Here is a 20,539-nt window from a genome sequence, read left to right on the forward strand (position 1 = left end):
GGACATTCTGTGCCATAATTACGACTTACTAAATCTAAATTATGAGATACTAAATAAAAGTCATGACCATTTCAATCAAAATTATTACTTTTTAAATCAAAATTGTGAGATAGCATTCCCATACTTTGTCAAACCTAGGTCAAGATTTTAATACATTTAAATTTAAATACTTTGGTTTATGATCAAATGCCTGCATCATGACATTCCCATCAGCCTTATGCAACTTGGAGACCTGAATCATTCTGTAGGAAAATGATGTAGAAACTATAGATTTTGCTTTTCATTGCTTAAAACGCCTACTTTTTCCTCTGAATTTCTGCCGCTATGTCTTGGAATACATATTAAATCCTGCTTTAACTTCCTAAATGATAATTTCCGGGAAACATTAAACTATACTTTGTGTTTTGTGTTTTGTTAGTATGCTAACATGCTGAACTAATTATGGTGAACATGGTAAACATTGTATGCTAAACATCAGCATTTTAGCATTTTTCATTCATTGTGAGCATAGTGTCTTGAAAGCATAGACTGTATATTAAAGTCTGCATGTTTTGGTATTCAGTTCACCTCTTGAGGGTGGAGTTTATAAGCGGCATGTTCAGAGGCTGTGTGCATTCGTGCAGCCCGGAGGTACAAAACAGGCACATCTAATTTTCAATCACATTAATTGGACAGTTACCTGCGCGCGGGCGAGCCTAGCTAAACTTCAGAAGCTAGCTACTAGTGGGCCCCCAGGTCATCAAGAATATAATGGTTAAGTAACCTAATATTACTTCATCATTCATTAATACACACTATTTTGTACTTTTTCATATTTCAAATCTAGCTAAGTTTGTTGTTATGTCTCTCTTCAGGCAGTGGTTTTAGGAATGAAGGCCATCACAAAAAAGCTTATGTTGGCCGATGTTTTTGCGGAAGACTCTGGAAATGAGCGAACATTTTACGGCTTTTCTGACAGTGAAATCGGCGACCCCTGCGAAAAGGTAAGTCATTTGGCTTAAATTAAGCCTCCATATTGCCAGATCCAGCATCAGATTGTAAAGGTAAACATTAACCTGCGTCTTACATTTGGAAAAGGCACTTAGTTGGGTTGTTTTATGATACATGCTGTCAAATAGTACGACTAGTAGCTACGTTACGAATAGTACGTTACCCTGTAGGGATTTGTCATAATTAAATGCAGCTGACAGCAGACCAACAGTGAATCAACATTGAATCCATGTCCCCTTTAGCATTGACTATTCAACCATGCTATCTGGGTATGCTTTTTATATTTTGCTATAACAAGAGGTTTGGACAAAAACTGATTTTACTATAAAGGTGTAAAATATGAGATGGATCACAAGCCAAATGACAAAACTCTCCTATTTATTTACATCAGAATTCAAATTTTCAAGATGAAGATGAAGCCCAGCCTGACCTTTCCCCCAAAAAGCAGAAAGCCACATCTAAACCATCTTTTGGTGCCCAAAACTTCAGGCTGAGGGTGGCACTCCGCTCCGCTTCCTCTACTCAGCAGTCCACTGATGATGAGGAAGAGGCAGAGGAGGAAGAAAAGATGACAAAAAAGAGAGGGGTGAAGTGGGCAGGAAAGACCAGTCAGGCTAAGAAGAAGAAACGTGTTAAATTTGAAGATGAAGAGATAGCAGTGGCTCGGCCGTCTCCTTCTAAAGAGCGTGGATCCGATTCAGCAGAAGATGTATCCAAGTCTTTCCTGGCCAAGAGAGAACAGAACATCAAGGCCAACAAAGCAATGGTAAACCAGAAACACAGAGAGCCATATACAGAATTTATAGTATACTATTGAAGACTGACAGTACAACAATGTATTTAAAGCTGTGGTTCCCAAATAATGCCTAAGACTACCCAGGGTTCCCAACATAAAAAGTAAAACACTTACTGTAGATTCATTGCATGGTACCCCAAAAAATGCTTTTAGTTTCAAGTGTTGAAAGATTTTCCCTGTTAGACTGACTTGAGATGTCTGTCATTTGCAATGTCTTTTTATCCTCCGTTTCTAACAGTTGGCTCAGCTGATGGCAGACCTGCAGAAGATTCCAGGAGGTGCTGGGATTCTGAAAAAACAAGCAGACAAACAGAAGACAAAAGAGAGAAGTTCTGTGAGTAGAATCTCTCACAAAGCTACATTTTTGCAGTTAATATGAGGGATGATGAACAGAAATGTTGTTATACTTATTTTGCCTAAGATTCTAGAGTAAACAAAAGGAGAAACAACATATTATTCGCTAACACATTGGACACCCTCCTATTCTTCATCTTCAGAATTCAGTAGAGCTCTGAACAGGGGCATAGCACAAAATTCTGGGCCCTGTAGAAAGGCATTTTCTATGGGCCCCTGCCTGCATCCACAGCTATTTATTCTAGCATCTTTTTGGGCCTTCCTCACATGAGGGCCCTGGGTACTCAGTCCCCTTTTTACCCCCAGTCCGATGCCCCTGGCTCTGAATAATGGCATTTGTAAATAGACTTGTATGTACTGAGGTGATTTTATCTAATATTGCCTGCAGCGCCCACCACGCTCTGGTGCAGCTGGAGGACAGTCCAGGAAGAACCCAGAGCGGGCGTCCCGCAGACGGACCCGCTCTATGGGTGGGGGAGGTGAGGATCCTTCAGCCCCTAAGGAGGAAGAACTGGAGCTCAGCTTGGAGGATGAGCTGCTGGAGGTCCGCTATGTCATTTATCAAGGACCAGTTGAGAATGTTTAGAAAAAGTATTTTTCATAGCACTGTATAGCATGTAAGATTGTGTGTTTGTGTGAAACTACTATGTGGCTGTTGTGTTGTCCCTGAGCAACAGTATACAAGCATTTACAAAAACTGATTGGGATGAGTAATGATGGGAAAAATTGGAGCTTTATATTTGTATCAGTGTGTTGTAACCTTTTTTATTTTTCTCATCCATTTTGTGTTGTGTACTGTATAATGGTTCGAGGTTACCATGTATTCGTCTTTGTTCTTGTCTCTGTTTAGCTAACTTAATCTGTATATTTCAATATCTGTGTAAAACCTCAAGCTAAATGAATCAGTACTGTCGTCTTTGTGTTGCAGGTACGTCGTAGCCGAGCCCCACAGCGCCGTGGAGCTCCACGGCCTAATCAGTGTAAACCTCATTGTGTCCGTCCTGTGGAGGACATCACAGAGGACGAGATTCAGCTGGTTGCAGAGAACATGACTGAAAAGGTCTACAACAGCGTCACAGTGAGTTCTCTGCTGGACTCTACCTGCAATTATTTATTTTTTTCAGTGAGATATATGGAGATGATCCAATATATTGAAAGATTTGATATCAAGTATTAGTTTGTAGCTAAATCAGAGACCAGTAACTAAAATGACTGTGGCAGCTTTTTTTGATATTTGAGGGAAAACCACTGAAGCCATCAGGTCACTACCAGGTGGCGATCTCTCCATTACTGAAGCCTAAAAATCATGCTCAACGGTCAGTGTATGTTTTGGTCATTCGGTTTTCATTTCATTAGCCGGTATTAAAAAAAACAAAATAACGACTTGTTTATTTGATTTTCGTTTTTAAAATACAAAATTTGAAATACAAGGCGTATTTTCCTTTTCATTGTCAAAAGGGAATGTGAAAATTTAAAACATGCTTTGATTTTCATTTTCTATTTCATATAACAAAAAAATGAAATCACGGGCAAACAGAAATGAAAAAATGCCAAATGTTTTTTCATATTCTGAGACCAGATGTCCGTGTACCTGTCCACCATCTCTTGTTGAGGTTTCTTTGCGTCTTTTCAGGGCTCCACATGTCATCAGTGCCGTCAGAAAACGATTGACACTAAGACGTGCTGCCGCAGTGAGGACTGTCGTGGGATTCAGGGTCAGTTCTGTGGGCCGTGTCTGAGGAACAGATATGGAGAGGATGTCAAGAAGGCGCTGCTTGATCCGGTCAGACTGCCAGACACACCTATGTCGCTGCACAAAGGATTCATTTTGCACACATTGCTTTAGTACAGTACTGCACTGTAGTACAGTATTACTAAACTCAGCAAAAAGGGCAGGGTTTGATACAGATGCTGTTTTAAAAATGGTCGTTATCAGTACCTTTCACATTGACATATGATTCTGAACTCTTGAATCTCACCTTTTCAACACATACTAGCAACTTTTCATTAAGTGGCAAGACAAAAAGTGGCTAATAACTTTAAGTTTGACTACTTTTCTAAAGATAGTTGTACACAGGCTTTGTCTCTGTGCGCTGTTCATCATTTGCACCTTAGGTAAACAACCCTGCAGGCATACATCTCACAGTGGCAGCACTTGTACTGAAAACTTAAATAGTTTTTTTACAAATTGTTTTGCTTGTGTCTTTATTATATTAATTAATTTTAGTGTTTCACCATTTGGTTATCTCCTCAGGAGTGGAAGTGCCCTCCCTGTCGTGGCATTTGCAACTGCAGCTTCTGCCGCCAGCGTGAGGGACGCTGCCCGACTGGCATCCTGTTCCCCCTGGCTCAGTACCACGGCTTCTCTGACGTCCACTCCTACCTCAGCAGGTGGGGGACACTACGCCAAGGTTTAAACTGATACATTTGGGTGTTCTTAAGTAACTGCAACATATTTACATAATCCCTTTTTTTGTAATGGATAATACCCATGTGTATATTTACAACGGAACCCCTCCGGGTCCAACAAATTGGCCCCAGGGTGGGTTCTTCCAGAAAGTAGGGCAACCTGTCATTCAGTCCAGGAGTTAGCCATGATAATCACACCTAGTTATGATCCTGCATATCCACTTTAATGAATAGCAGTAAGTGTTGGAACTGACAAAACATCCACAATGTTTTATTTATCTCCTTACAGCCTCCGTAACAAACTGAAGAGTGAAGACAACGATGTAGAGACGTGATATCAACACTTGGTGGAGCAATTGTTCATACTGTTAACTGTATCCCTATTCTAGTTTTGAGTCAGTTTTTAATCCTAGTAAAACGTACACGTGACTTGATTTTAAATGAATAAAGATATGTTTTGATCAGCTGATTGTTAGATTGAGACAAGTTTTGCAAAGAAAAGAGACCATAGTGTATTCATAATTTTAATCCAGCTGTTGGCATTCGCAGTAGTTAAACACACAATATAAAATCCCTTATTTAAAACTGGGCAAAAGAAATAAGAGCACTTGTTGTCCGATGAACTTATCTATAGAGTTTCAAAGGAGAGCTTTTAAACATACATGTTCTGACATAATACAAGTTAATTATCTTTCTCGAATAAAGCAGAATCCTAAAGCAAAGAAAACAATATTCAACAACTGTGAGAAGCATCTTTTCGGAAAACAAACAAACATTGACCCTTAATACATTATGCAACTTATTTGGACAACAAAGGGATGTGTGTCCGGTGCTTGCCTCAAGCTGGATCTCTTCCAGTTAGAACTTTAACATATGCTACAAGAGTAACAAGTATTAGAAAGTTCATGGACCAAAGAAAGCTTTCCTAGTTTTGCTTATAAAATGAGTATGAACCTTTGGTTTTGAGCGTACATATTTATGCTGTCTGGACATTACAAAATACTTCACTCTGACCAGATATGACTAAAAATGAAACTGTTTTCCACCAAAAAAAAAAACTGACTGCAAGGCAAAGATGATACCACCGGGAAAAAAAAGTACTGGGAAGATCTGGACTGTATAGAATAAGTTATTCTATGACAGAAAGGCTCTTAAATTTAAACACTTAATCTACATACATATATATATATATATAAAAGTAATAACATAAAATTAAGTGATTGTGCATGAGAGGTTCATACAACTGAAAGGCAATTTCTTGCAATCATGTAAAATGATCCTGCCTAAGGTAAGAATTTATGTAGCCTTTACATTACCAAAAATATATATATGTACAAAAAAAAAAAGTGTTGCTATGATAAAACCTATCAAAGCATGATGGCTTGAATGTGTGTACCTACATAAGAGATTAAAGAGTTATTCTCAGGATTTCCTTGCCCTGACACACCTACATTCTCACTGATTACTGCTCTCTGACCTGGTGTACTCCAGCCCTCCTCGAAACTGCTCACCCTGAAACGCTTTCATGTATTATTCCTCATACTGGGACTGTAAGTTTGTGAACACGTCCCGTTCTTCCAAAAACTGCAACCAATTCAAAATATTTGCTGCTCAAGATTGTTATAATTTCAGTTTTAGGGGTGAATACAGCATGATGGGCCAGTTAGCCTGAGAGGCAAGCCTGATCCAGCAGCCCAGTCTGAGAGGGCAGAAACACCTGAGAGGAAGAGGAACAAGTATGAAAGCTCACAGCGTTGGAAACAAGGGTGAGAGTCTGAGTTAGTAGTGTCATCTCTTTAATAAAATAAGCTTTTAGAGAGGATATTACTAGCTACCAATTAAACATCAAGCGTGCCGGTCAGTGTGTGATATTGCAATCCCACTATCGAGTAAGATTTGAGTCTTCGCGTGGGACAAATGTTAGTGTAGTGCCATTTCCATTTCAGGGGAAATAAGATTTCATGATTTCACAAAGCTAACATTTTCATCCAACTCGGACATTAAAATGCCACAGGTATCTAAACACAAGATGGAGATAATTTCCCTGCCTCAGTTCTCAAATTCAATAGTGTCTGTTGTGTTGCATGTGTGACCGCCTCTCCGGTCTGAAGCCTTTGAGAGGTTCTGTGTCTGCAGTCAGACATGCCCTTCAACCCCAAATGTCCCAATGCAACATCCACCAAAGCCCTCACTTAGTAACTGTTGCCATTAATTTGGTGAAGGTCCACCTGCATCATGTTGATCCCACTGCTAGCTAATCGAGCTATGCTCTCTGCAGATAAGGTTTCCATGGTGACGATGGTGTGCTGGTCACTGGCTGACACTGCTCCTGTGCCGATTTTTGTTCCTGCTGTAGGGGACGCGGCGTCCATAGAGACTGTGGTGCTGGTGGCGATGGCTTTCTTGTTTGAGTGGGTTTTGATGTGCTTGGAGAGATGATCGCTGCGCATGAAGCGCTTGGGACACTCTGGACAAATAAACCTTTTTTCACCTTTAAAAAAGGAGAAATACAAATCAATATAAAAATAGCAGCAGCTGGTATTACCTGACTACAACAGACTGTTGGCTATGCAGTTGAAAGTGTTTATGAAGGAGAGAGAGATTTTTTTATTTCAGGAAATAAAAATATCCAAGATATGAAGGGTATGTAAGATTCAAGGGGATAGTCCTAAAGCAGCAACTAAGGATTTTTTTCCATTATCCATTAATCTGTCAATTAGCTTGATAAGTCTGGCCCATAAAATATCAGAAGCCCCCAACTGACCTATTGAAACCCAAAGATATTTTCTTTTAATACGATTAAACAATTAGGATTGGGTACCGAAACGTGCTGACGTAAACGGTAGTAACAAGACCAAAAAAATGAAAATTTTGGTGCCTGACTTTACACTACACTCGACAGCAGGTAACGTTAGCCTGCCTTTAGCTAGCAGCTGGATTAAACATGGTTAAAATGCTGACAGCTAACGTTAAACAGTGTAAAGTGTGACTGGATTTCACCGTAGAGGATTCCAACAGCGGGACCTAACAGTGTGCTCTGCAGCGCAGCAGCTGCCGTTGTTGGAATTAAACAACACAGACGGTGCGTTCACTTAACAGGTAGCCTCGTGGTGCATTCTAAGTTATTGTAAAATACCCTTTTCCCATCTGGTGGTTGTTTTGTCGTTCAACAGCAATTTACTGGTGAAATAAGTTATAGTTATTATTATTAAATCTTTAATTTGACCATATGGCCTTAGCAATAAACAAGCAGTTCTTTAATGTCGCCGACTGTTTATTACCCTTCTTTTTTTTTTCTACTTTATTAAAAAGTATCGGTTCAGGCATCGGCCCCATTTTAAAAGTATCGCTTTAGCACCGGTATCGGAAAAACCCCAAACGATACCCAACCCTATAAACAATAAATCGAATATCAAAATAACTGCCAATTTTCTGTCGATTAATTATTTAAAAGGTGCTCTAAGTGATGGGCCGCGTTTTTTAAGCTACGACATTTTTTGTCACATACAGCAAACATCTCCCGACAACAAACTGCAGCCATCACTGCAGCAGTGTTAGCACGTAGGCTACTTCCACAATGCGTATTCATGACTCAACCAGCTCCTTCTTGTCATTAGAAAGTTATTGGCTGGAACTCTGTTTGTTATGGTTCGTGGGGCAGGTTGGTGCAGTTTTGTCTTCAGAGACCGCGTTTTTTTACAGTGTTCAGGGGACAGGCAGCTAGCGGATAGTGAGGAGATGTTTGCTGTATGGGACAAAAAATGTTGTAGCCTAAAAAACACATCACTTAGAGCACCTTTAATCCTGCTGCAAAAACTGGATTCCCTGGAAAGCTATGTTAAAACAGAAAACAGATGTTGACTTATGCACATAGGCTTATCTTTTACCATTTTTACATAAAAAAAAAAGGCACATCTTTGGACTTACTGTCATCTTTGATGTTTTGCAGTTGAGTGAGATTTTATGTCCTTTTCATAATGCCAAATTAATCAAACTAAATCCTCACCTGTGTGCGTCCTCTTATGGCGCTGGAGCTCATCTGAACGGGTGAATCGTTTACCACAGAAAGACCAGCCGCAGACGAAGGGTCGCTCTCCTGTGTGCCAACGCAGATGGGCCCTCAGGTGGGATGTCTTGCCGTAGATCTTCGCACAGCCTGGAATGTGGCAAATGTGCTGCTTCTTCTTAGTTGGGTCACTGTTTGATGTAAAAAACAAATCGGAGTTAGAGGGTTACAAATTTTAACTAAATTCAGAGGGTACAATACCAGGGTATATACAGAAATCCTGGAGATAAATGAATACCTTTTAATACATTCTCAATATTTTTTAAAACCAACACCATTAAGTTGCAGGTTTATACGGCAACACGTTTTCTAACCATTAAAACAGAGTTTGAGATTTATAATACACCCTCTAGGCCAATAGAACAATGCAGATAGGGAAAGTCAACAGAATAGATTAGACTCACTGACTTTGGATACATCTTGCAACCCTAACCCATCTTGCATTCATTTGACCTTTAGAATAAAAAGGATAAATTAAAGCAGTTCAAAGAAACAAGCATTCGCTGTTGCCATTATAACCACTTAAAACTAAGTGAACCTTCTTCTGTATGTACAGACACGCAAATGAGTACACAGAAAATATTCCATGAGGCAAGTGAAATACAAGAAAACAGACATACATACAGACATGCATGCCATTCTAACCATTTAAAACTAAGTGAACCTGTGATCTCATGCTAAGTGCTTCAACTGAATTGCTTTTTCTTCCCCATTAGGGGTGCATACCGCTCAAAACCAACATGAAAAACGTAGCTAGTAATGTTCACTCAGCATTTTGTTTTGTTGTTAAACTGTGTAAAATGAGCGGTAACGTTTATCACCGGTTTTAGGTAACGGCACCGTCTATTTGCTGGATGGTTTTAGCGGTCGGTAGCTAACGTTAGCAGATAAGCCCATTGACAGCAACATTATTGTTCATATTTTGGCACAATCGATGTTTCTGACCATAGTAGTAGTGGTCATAGTGACTGAAAGTGTGATGTGAGATGCTAAAAAGAATCTACACGCCGTTTTCAGGTAACTTTTTTTTATAACTACTTTTTGACATTCAACACCCCCACCCCCCCTGCTGAAAACAATTCTAGAGGAAACACTGTCATCCATCACAGCATCTACATCGAGAGCTAGGAGTACATAGTATATTTTTCAGAACATGTTCAAATAAATTGTTTACGTAAAAGCAGTAACTAGGCCTGTCGCGATAGTCAATAAATCGAGTTATCGCATGATAAGAAAAAATGAGCTCGATAATTTTTCCGGCCGCGATAATTTCCGTTTGCATGCTTGTTTATTTTCCTACCCTCTCTCTCTACCAAAGAGACTGGAGGACCACTCTCGGTTCCTTAGCGTAACGAGGAGTGAACCCTCTTGTCGACGCATGGGGTCTTTGTGGGCGCGGTAGGCTACTCCAGGCGGAGAGAGCGAGAGTTGGAGCAGGGTTTCGTGCAGCACTTTGCAGTTAAGGCGCCGGAAAATAAAGTATACTAGCGATATCCACCGTGTTACTTGCGGCCTCCGTTTTCTCAGTTTCATTCCAAACCACACAGCTGACAACCTGCAGGTGGAGACTGTGGAGACTGGCTCCGACATACACGCGCGTGCCCGGACTCTTCAGTCTCGCACGCGGTTTCAGGAAAGTGGCTCCATGTGTCCGACAATGCAACCGAACATTAACGGTACAAGCCTACAGCTGTCCGCGGACACGGAGTGTGGAAAGTTTGTGTGTGTGTGTGTGTGTGTGTGTGTGTGTGTGTCTGTTTTTTTTGTGTTGCCCCACGGCTCCGACCTGCAGAGGAGTAGAAGCCGCACCTTCGCCAAAATGAAGGCTGAAAAACAGAACTATTTTGGTACATTTACTGCACGCATGGCAGCTAGCCATACATTTAGATTTTATTTTTTTATTATATATTATTTAAATGTAATATTTAGTGTTAAATAATTGTAAAATGTAGTACAGAGTCTCTAGTCTGAGAACTTACGTGTCACAAACGGCAATTCCACAACTGTAGCCTACATCAGCGTGAAAGACGACATACCAAAGGAGATCAAAGACATATTGTGGATATTTAAAATGTCTTCCAGTTCCAGTGTTAAATATTCTTTAGAAATAAAAGTGTATTGATCTTTGAAAAGGTGTACCTGTAGTAGTAGTAGTAGTAGTAGTAGTAGTAGTAGTAGTAGTAGTATTAGGCCTATTATTTGGACATTATCATTATATTAGATGCAAATGGTCTCTCGATGACAATATTATCGTTTATCGCAATAATTTCTGGGACAATTTATCGTCCAGCAAAATTTGTTATCGTGACAGGCCTAGCAGTAACACTTCCACACTGTTAAGAGAATGCACAAAACCACTTTGCACACTGAGACTGCTAACACATGTCATTAATCAATCTGAATAACCTAGCTATCCCCTTCTACTGTCCCTATACAATATTTTCTTACCAGCTGAGATGGCACCTGCCACCTGCTTGCCCTGGAGGAATGTTTGCACTATACTCCTCATCTGTGTGATGCACCACTCAGGATCTCTGTTCATCTTTGTGGGATACAAACAACTTGAAAACAAAGAAGAGCGGCTGCTGGCTAACAGCGGTCTTTGGAATCGGCTTTGGCCGTAACTCTGGAAGACTTGGAGTTAAGCTTTTCTTTGAGAAAAGAACGGCACTGAAGTCATTCTTAACAAAGGAAGATGTGTTCGGAGTTTTGCCGACCGGTTACGCAAAAGTTTAATCTATCAACTAACTCCGCTATCTTCTTCGTTGCTCTGCTTGGTTGTAGCGTGCAGAGGGAATTTGAAAGACAACCGTTTATCCCGCCCCTCGGATTGAGCCCTGCCAATGGTGAGTTCCCAGACCCAACATCTTGATGTGGGTCTGCCTTGACAGGCTAAAATAGGCTATCACCCGATGCGGGATAGGATATAATAAATCCAAACTTTACAAGATCAACTTAAATAGACATAATAAAACAAATTGACAACTCCTAGTTTGCACAATTTTTTTTTACAAAAATTAATACCTCGTAAAATGGTGAATACCTTTTAATGGCCTTAATTTTTACTAATTTGATTTACTACCACTAGGGTCTATATAAAAGCATCCAAAGAGCACCATATCATGGGACCTTTAATACTTTTTAAAACCCCACGGACACCCTGAATACAAATCAGCTGAAATGTAAAACATCCCTAACTATGCTAAAACATTATTTAATTAACAGCAATGTTAAAAAAAAAAACAACTGAACATTATTAGCATCACAAAAGTCGACTTAACAGCAGTAGACTTGCATTAGACCGTACAGGTGTACCAATTTTTTTTTTTAGATTTTATAAAAAGTGGTTCAATGACATACCGTCCTTCTCCATCCTTGCAGAAGGGGCAGGTACAGGCTTCCCTGCGGTTTCGTCGGCCTTGAGGTTGTGGGCTTATGTCCTCATCATCCATAGCTGTGGTATCATCCAAACTTTCTCCGCCTGTCTGTAGCGCCTGTTCTCCTGCAGTCATGGTATAGAAAATACTTGTGTGAAATAATTTATAACAATGGTTTGAGATCTTGTTATGTTAGGACACATTTCATTAATCAAGTCCAGAACATACTCCAAAATATTTAATTCATACATCAAGTTTTTCTGCAATGAAAAAAGATCCATCTCATTCCTCATTCCTTAAGATATTTTATGTCCGAGCCCGACACAGTTAAAATCTAATTTTCCATCCTCTAAAAGGCACACAGAAAGAGTAACCTATTTACATTTAATAAGATCTACTGCAAGTAATTTCCACTGTTACTTTCGGATATTTCGTTATTTAAGGACATTTACAATAAAGTTATTCAACGTCACTCAAAAAAAAAGGAAGGAAAAACAAAGTGGTTTGGGATTGCCTCCACATGGTTCTCACAGACCATTCCCCAACTTGTCAAATACACACGTTTTTTTTTCCACGGCCCTCTGCGTTTGATACAGACGCACAAAGCACTTACATGCACCAACGTGCAGCAGGGCCGGACAGGCCAACAAAACAAAGAAGAGATGCTCGGATTACAACACACAACAAGGGAGTGTGACTTAATTCTCTGCTCAGGACGCCATTACTCCACCGTATCTTTACATAGCAAATAGTTTGAACTACTATATTAATGTTCTGAATGTTGAGACAAAACCTTTAAGAATCAAACAATACTAAATCCAAGGTGTTCTGAAAAGTTTGTCTAGCAGTGCAAGTACAAGCGATACGTCCCTTTTTTTTTTTTTTTACATCTATTTAGAATGACTAAATAACGCGAGAATAAACATTTTAATGCCAGATAGCCTGAGCCCTCCAGGCTTTAACTACAACACTTAAGTAAGCGTTTTTAATGTCAGCACAGACACTGATGTGTGGTAAAATCCACCATTCAGGACTGCTAGAGTCTAAACAAAGCCTGCTACATACGTAGCTGATGGGAAGCACACAAAAACAAAATAACATTACACAACGCAAATTACATGCACTAAAAACAATATAATTCTTCACAAACATCACAAATGTAGACTAGCAAATGTATAGACCCAATGTGAGGGGCTAATAACAGAACTAAAGAAGGGTTTAGACATGATAACGGTTGCGGTAAGATGGGAGGGGTCAAGTTACACCCCTACTAGACAGAAGTTGTTGCCAACCTACAACAACAGTACTCTAATGGGACCATAGTCTGAGGATATTTTTTGTTTTGTATTTTCCTTCAAGAACACGACCACATCCAGTGCAGTAAAGAGCTCAACTTAGGGAAAACACTGGGCCAGCTGAACTGGTTAAACCAGTATAGTGCACTTCACACACAGAGAGCAAAAGAGATCAAATACATACAACAAGATACTTTGCATTTCAGTCTGGGGGGGAAGAAACCTCAATACAGGAAGTAAACCTAATTTTCTAGATCACTTAACATATTTACTCAAACCAACTGCCAGTTGGTGTACCGCTGAACAATTACTGTGTCCTATTAGAGTTGTTGGTTGTTTGTCTTGCCTAAACTAACTCAAGCTAAACAAAAATCAAAAAGGTTCATTTCAGCCTCTGTTATTTTGATTGCAGCAAAAATGAATGTGAAGTAATGACTACAAATGGAAAAGTCAAATAACATTAACCAATTCAATTTTGAAATATGGATACAGTCCTGCATGAGGATTGCATAGTTTAGTACAAATAAACAGTCCCTCCAGGAATTCGCACTCGCACCAATTCACGCGAACTCAACCAATCACCGTGAATTTGGTGCGACTCGCAATTTTGACCAATCACCGCAACTTTTCCACAAATTTGACCAATAACCTGAAGTTTCCCACGACTTCAACCAATCCCAGCAGGAAAACCCGGAGATGAGACAACACAATGACCTAAATTGAGGACAGCTATGCTCGTTATTGTAAGTGCAATGATAAGTTAAAGTCCAATAAGTACTTTATCAAATCGTATTCATGAATGTGTGTCCCAGGCCAGGATAGGAAATTAACTAACAATGTAAAGATCAACAAGCCACTGACACATATGTTCAAATTTGATTATTCAATAAATTATTATTTTTTGTCTTAAATCCACCAGCCATTTTCATATTATACCAACATTTGCAGCATCCTGAGCCTTTTTGGTAAGGTTACTAGGAAAACTCAGCCGGGAGTAATTTTATTCTCCCAAAAACAAGTTTCCTTTTTATTTCTAAAGAACTATAAACAAACTCCCGCAACTTCATTGCAACAAACATACAGGAGACATTGCAACTTTTATCGCAATTTTTTACAAAAATCTCCCATAAAAATCAGGCATTTTAGGCCGCAACAATCTCAAAAACAGGCCGCAAAATCCTGGAGGGACTAAATAAAGTCCTTCGTCACACAAGGGCTACTGGGTTTTCCTGAGTCAAATACTATGTTCTTTTTTTATACTGAACATCAATGATTCCTGGAAAACAGGCTACTGACTTACCTGCTGTGCTAGAGATGGTGATGGGAACAGTCTGCAGCTGGTGCAGCTGGTGCATCTGCAGCCCTGAGCCTCCTCCAAGTGTGTTAAGATTTATGGTCTGGATGCCTGGGATCTGCACTGTGTTAACAGATACTCCTCCAGCTGCGGCAGCACCCTGAGCCTGGCCAAGTTGGGGGAGGGACTGCATTGGGGCCAGCGTGATCTGTGGTCCTGCCGGACTCTGGATCTGAATGGTCTGCCAGCTCACCTGGCCATTGGGGCCTACAGTGCGCAGGAGGATGGGGCCTGTGTTTGGCATAATTTGAAGATTTTGAAGCCCTTCCTGGCTGAGTGTCGGAGTTGCAAATACCTGACCCCCAGCCTGGATGGTCTGGAGGGGGGTTCCACCTTGGATAACCTGCTGAGGCTGGATAAGGATCTGCTGTGGCTGCTGCCCGTCTCGGTTGTCTGGCTGTATTGGGACACCCAGAGAAGATGCAGTGTTCTGCTGGAATGACCCCGTCGCCACTCCATTGCTGTTACGCGTTTGGGTCATTCCATAAGAAGTGGTCTGCGTGGTGACAGTGGATGCATTTGTCATGTAACTGCTGGACACTGGATGTTGCTGTATGAGTTGGTTTCCCCCTGTATCCCCTCCACCATTTGCATCTCCCCCTCCGCTTGTTCCAGTGCTAACGGGCAACAAAGTGATGTTTCCATTTAGTGACACAGGCATATTTGCCAGGAACTGGTGCTGGTTTTGTAACATGCCATTGCCTAAGCTTATATTTTGTATGGGGATGGCTCCCTGAAGGAGACTGGGCATCGTTATGATGTTTCCTGCTGCACCAGCTCTGTTGGTTGCAGCTATGATCTGCTGGCCATTAGAAGATGACACTATCTGAAACTGCTGGCCTGGTCCAGCGGTAGATACCCCAGAATCCTGATGAGCGTGTGCCAACTGCAGTGTCTGGCCATCGACTGTCTGAAACTGGGGAATAACCTGGTACTGAATGTTGGGCATCATACCCGATATGGTGGTAAGCATCTGCTGACCCTGCATGGATGGAGCCTGAGCTACTACGTATTGCTGTGGCTGTTGCTGCTGTCCCTGAGTGCTCACCACAGTGGTTGATGGCGACAGCACCTGTCTGCTCTTGCCTAGGTCTCCTACGGTCATCATCACCCCTGAAGAGTCGGTGGTGATGGTGTTAGTGCCTGAGGTTGTTTGAATGCTAAGTGGGATAACCTGCCAGCCGTTGGCACTGGAGGTGAAAACACCCTGGTTTAGGTCCAGCTGTTGCTGCTGGTTTTGTTGTTGCTGGTCTGCAGGGGAATCATTCTCTCCTGGGGTGTCAATTCGACTGCATGTGGCTGCCAACAAGGCGAGAGGAGATGGCTGCTGTGAGTCCTGGAAAGGGAATACATGAGAGGAAAAGGAGAAGAAATGTATATAGTAAAAATACATTTTAGTATCTAACATACATGTTAATGCTGCACACACAATGCAGTACAAATATAAATGGCTGTCAAAATGTCCACTCATCAAATCTACCAACGCAGTTCAAAATTGTATATTAAAAAGGAAATAATTATACCATTACAGTTATGCTAACAATCATTTTAGTGCATTTCCACAAGCAACCTTAAAAAGTGCTTTACAATAAATCAGCAGATTATATACAAAATATTATAAGATAATCGCATGATTTGAAACATTAACATCACAAGTAGGACAGCCTGAATTTAAAAAGCAAAAGGATGTTTTAGAATTAAAATAAACATTTTGGATTTAAAGAATTGATTTCCAAGTCATGTGATTAGTTTAGATTTAAATAAAAAAAAGAAATGATGTGACTGGCTTTGTAAATGCCATTCTATCCATGCTATAATTGTCACACGCCATTCATAACATTTAACCTATTTTTTGTCATGCAAGTCTCTTTCCAGCACTTCACAGACTGTAGTAGTCCGAGGGGAACAGGGTGGGAGATTATGGGAGGGACCGCATTTTTTCCAGAGCAGCGGCGGGCTCGGCTTCCCCTCCCCCCAAACCCACCCATCTCCCTCCCACACATTATTTTGCCCTATAAACTGACACACTGCTCTAGCCACCCCCTCCAAGGCCAGCCAAATGGGCCGAGCGAAAGGCACATCAAGTGCCGGGGTTTGATGGGAACACCCAGTGTGGGCGAAATTTACCTGCCCATTCCCCACCCCAATGACATGTGCTCTGGAGAGAAAATCAACAACCTGTACAAGCCCCGACAAACATGAATAACATAAATAAACGAACTAATCGGAAATAAATAGCAGGATCAGTGGACATGCGCGGGGGGAGTATAGTTATTGTTGGGTTTTTTGGATGACAATCATCTGATTTGGCAAAACGCGAAAGTCCGGTTAACTTACTTGTGAATTTGTGTTTCGCTTTTGACTGTAGCCTCCGCCGCTCTCCACAGCGGCCATTTCACCCTGCTGCTGATCTGCGGAAGACGAGTTTGTAAGATCACTTCTGATAAAGTTGCTACATTTAAAACTGCAGGCCATCAAAGTGAGTTAACACTGCATTCAACAATGGGGAGAGAACACAAAGGACACGCATGGTCGACCTCACAAACAGAAGTTAACTTTAGGAACCGTCTAACGTGAAGCAATTCAGAGAAGAAATGCAAGGAAATCCATGCCACAAGTGCTCCAAAGGGCCAGCTAGCCTATTAGCTAAGCTAACATGAACTCACCACAACAAGTAACGTTAATGCTCAGGAAAAAAACTACTAGCTAAGTGTTAGCTACACAGACCGACATAGTTTCAACTGCACTAACGTTATTAAATTTAACTTAGCTAGTGCACGTGGATTTGATCAAGTTCAATTATTGTGTAAGCATGTAGTGCCAATTAAGAACAGAAGTTACGTTAACGTTACACAGGTCGCTAGCTTTCCTTGGTTGGCTAAATGTAGTTGGCGACAATCAGCAGTTAACTAACCTTACTCACTTTTAAACTGATCGAGACGCTAGAAAACAATAAAACGTCATACTGTGAATACATTTAAAACATATACTTTACTTAGCTATACATAGAACTGTTAACGTAATGCTTGGTACACAGCATGCCACTGAGAAAAAGTTCACTTACTGCTCATAATTTGAAGACGGGAGGAGTTTCTCTGCTCTTTTTTCGGGTTGACAACTTTTCACAACTTCACACAAACTTGACGTGCTCCCCCTATGAAGGAGAAAGACGAGTGCGTTCGATTTATGGACCCGCGAAGGTAGTAGCCTACGAGCACGAACATTGACAAGCAAATAGCCTTTACACTACTACTTCTTCTTCTTCTTCTTTGGAATTGTACGGCAGCCGGCATCCAAAGCCTTTACACTATAATAATAATTATTATTTTATTTATATAGCACATTTTACAGTTTACAAAGTGCTTTGACATACAAAGCAAGGCAAAAGCAGAATATCAGGTCAATATAACAACAGAGAGCTAAACAGGGTTGCCAAACAATAACAAAAAAGTTGTGTAAATAAAAACAATTGTTATTTAAGAGGACAAAAGAACATAGTAAAAAAATTAAAATATACAATTAAAAAGTGTAAAAATAAAAGAAATAAGTAAAATAAAGTACATAAATAGAAGAGCAATAAAAAAAGAGACAACATTGCATGGAAGATACTGTAAAAATGGGTTTTAAGAAGTGATTTAAAAGAGTTCACTGATTCTGAGAGCATTATCTCAGACAGGTCATTGTGAAGTCAAACATGTTATTGTTTGACAAAATAATAAGGCTCACTTACTAGATTTTTTTTCCGGGCTTTCAACCACATCTCACTATCCTCATTGAGTTTATCATTACGTTACCTTCCATTTAGTTATTTGGCTTTGATTTAGCACTTAATTAAGCATGGATTAAGTTGAAGCAATGGACAGTAGCTAACATTATCGAACCCAAAACGTTAAGTTGCCTAATTATTTCACCAAGCTTTTAATTAAAATCACATTAAAAAAGGTCCCTACCACCATTCAACTTTCAGTTGTTGTAATGTTACTAATGATTACTTTAGACATTTCTTTGGTAGCTAATGAGCTATTAACGCATAGCAAAAACTGCTTAGAATAGCCAACCACATGCCCAAACCTTACCATTTTTTCATGTAGTTATAATATGAAAAGACTGGACGTTTATAGGCCATAAAAACCCCAAAATAATCTTTAAAAATACGGGATGTTGTGTTTGAAATTCAACTTAATTTGAATGTCTTTTGACCCCTGTTTTTACTGTACTATCGCACTGTTGCAATGGATAAAACAAGCGCACCCCTCTGGCAGCTACTTGCAAATGATTGCTGCTTTCCTCCAATGGAATAGGTCGTTTCTGCCAACGAGAATCAACTATCCAATGTAATTGGCCCAAAGGCGGATAATTGGGCGGGACCAAGCACGGTAGGTTGTACCCCTGAGTATGATTGACGTTGGATTATCTGTTTTCCGCTTAAATGTCGCCGTGAGTAAATATGTTCACGTCAATATTGACATTTCCCCTTACTCCTTCTGTGATATTGTTTTATCATTCAACAGTTTAAGGATGCTATGGCTCATAGCTTGCTTTGCACACGGAGGTGGGGAAGGAGGAAAGCAGGCGGACTGGGTATTTAAGTATTGCCTCCGTGGCCACTGGCCACTCCCTGGTGGCGTCCTGTGGGCTGGGAAACAGCAAGGAGGCGGGAGGAGTCCGTCAGGGTGGAGGAGAAGAGACCCCATCACACTCAGACACTGGCTGTAACTGCGCTGGGAGGAGAAAATTGGCTCGCTTGTGGGAGGGCTTTTATTATTGGGATGTGCAAGGGGGCTGTCAGTGAAGCAGCACATGTACCCATGTAAACAGGACAGAGGGTGGAGTCCATCTTCAGGCCAAGCCTGCGTCCACCCATCTGTCTGAAGTCAAACACTCTGATGTTACTATACAATTGATACATTTTCCAATTTTTCAATCCCGTTCCACACAAACACAGACCCAATCCGGATCTGGCTGCCAGCGCACCATACACACAGCCCCCCTTGCTTGTTGGCTCTGTTGTAGGCTACAAGTGTCCCAGTAATGACAGTGTGACAGTAGGCCAGCATGCATGCACATACCATGACCCTGAAACGGAAGCAGCTAAATGGAATTCAGCCATATTTATTTTATAATTTACACCTGTGCTTTTCTTACTTTGACATGTAAAATTTCTAAAACCCTATCTCCTGCAAAATAAAGAGTAACCTTAATTAACTGTCAAATAAATTTAGTGGGGTATAAAGTCTAATGATATTAGTTAGTGATTATAATATATAGGCTAGCAGTATAAATTAGCATATAAGAGGAATGAATCAAATAAAGTAGCAAAATTGTACCGAGCTAGGGTAGGCTACAGTAAGCAGTAGCCTAAATGTGTAGTTAGGCTACTTCTTGTTTAGTTCCTTTACGTTTCTTCAATTCCTTGGGCAAGTCGGTAGTCTACCATTCTTGTGTTATCTCTATTAAATAAAGAAGTGTTTCTATTTGCATAATAGTTTTCATTAAACATTCCAAATGGCTTCTGTTACATAAGACAAGTTGATACCTCTTTCTTTCCTTCAGAGCCAAGAGAAAACAAAAAAAGCCAATACAATGGACTGCAGGCCTATATGTGTCAAACACATGATATCAACAAATTAAACATACAAAGCTCTCGTTTATATAGACGTTGAATAAAAGGTAACAAACCACCCATAGGCAGTTATGAGTGTTAATAAATCACAAGGCTTATGGTTTCTTAATTTCTAATAAGCCATCAGTGACATTTAGAAAGTCATTGATAAAGGGATCTTGCAGTATCCCAAAGTGCTGTTTTCAGTGTTAATGCATTGTTGAATATTGTGGTCCAGATGTGGCCATTAGTGGATGTGATGGTGAAGGAGAACAAACATCAGCCACAACCTGGCA

The 20,539-nt window shown here is 40.4% G+C and overlaps 2 protein-coding genes and 1 long non-coding RNA gene across 5 annotated transcripts; 2 read left to right on the forward strand and 1 right to left on the reverse strand.

The window, feature by feature from the left end:
- The first annotated feature begins 611 nt into the window (after positions 1-611).
- Positions 612-5,013, forward strand: LOC120557376 (cell division cycle-associated protein 7-like). The gene is made up of 9 exons (XM_039797647.1): positions 612-753; positions 855-983; positions 1,382-1,756; positions 2,025-2,120; positions 2,529-2,684; positions 3,069-3,218; positions 3,774-3,923; positions 4,395-4,531; positions 4,839-5,013. The coding sequence occupies exons 1-9, from the start codon at positions 751-753 to the stop codon at positions 4,882-4,884; spliced, it is 1,242 nt and encodes a 413-aa protein (XP_039653581.1). The 5' UTR covers positions 612-750; the 3' UTR covers positions 4,885-5,013.
- Positions 5,014-5,059: 46 nt separating this feature from the next.
- Positions 5,060-17,813, reverse strand: sp1 (sp1 transcription factor). 3 transcript variants are annotated; one of them, XM_039797638.1, is made up of 6 exons: positions 17,706-17,813; positions 16,979-17,052; positions 14,588-15,977; positions 11,976-12,117; positions 8,556-8,746; positions 5,060-7,040 (listed from the first exon to the last, which is right to left on the reverse strand). In XM_039797638.1, the coding sequence occupies exons 1-6, from the start codon at positions 17,710-17,712 to the stop codon at positions 6,742-6,744; spliced, it is 2,103 nt and encodes a 700-aa protein (XP_039653572.1). In that variant the 5' UTR covers positions 17,713-17,813; the 3' UTR covers positions 5,060-6,741. The 3 variants fall into 3 exon arrangements, with proteins under 3 accessions (XP_039653572.1, XP_039653573.1, XP_039653574.1); XM_039797639.1 differs by lacking the exon at positions 17,706-17,813 and adding an exon at positions 17,556-17,688; XM_039797640.1 differs by lacking the exon at positions 17,706-17,813 and adding an exon at positions 17,565-17,676.
- Positions 16,984-19,842, forward strand: LOC120557379. Its single transcript, XR_005638962.1, has 3 exons — positions 16,984-17,120; positions 18,943-19,017; positions 19,153-19,842. It is a non-coding gene; the product is annotated as an uncharacterized LOC120557379 (long non-coding RNA).
- The last annotated feature ends 697 nt before the right edge of the window (positions 19,843-20,539 follow it).

Source organism: Perca fluviatilis, chromosome 4, assembly GCF_010015445.1.
Source record: "Perca fluviatilis chromosome 4, GENO_Pfluv_1.0, whole genome shotgun sequence".
Taxonomy (NCBI): domain Eukaryota; kingdom Metazoa; phylum Chordata; class Actinopteri; order Perciformes; family Percidae; genus Perca; species Perca fluviatilis.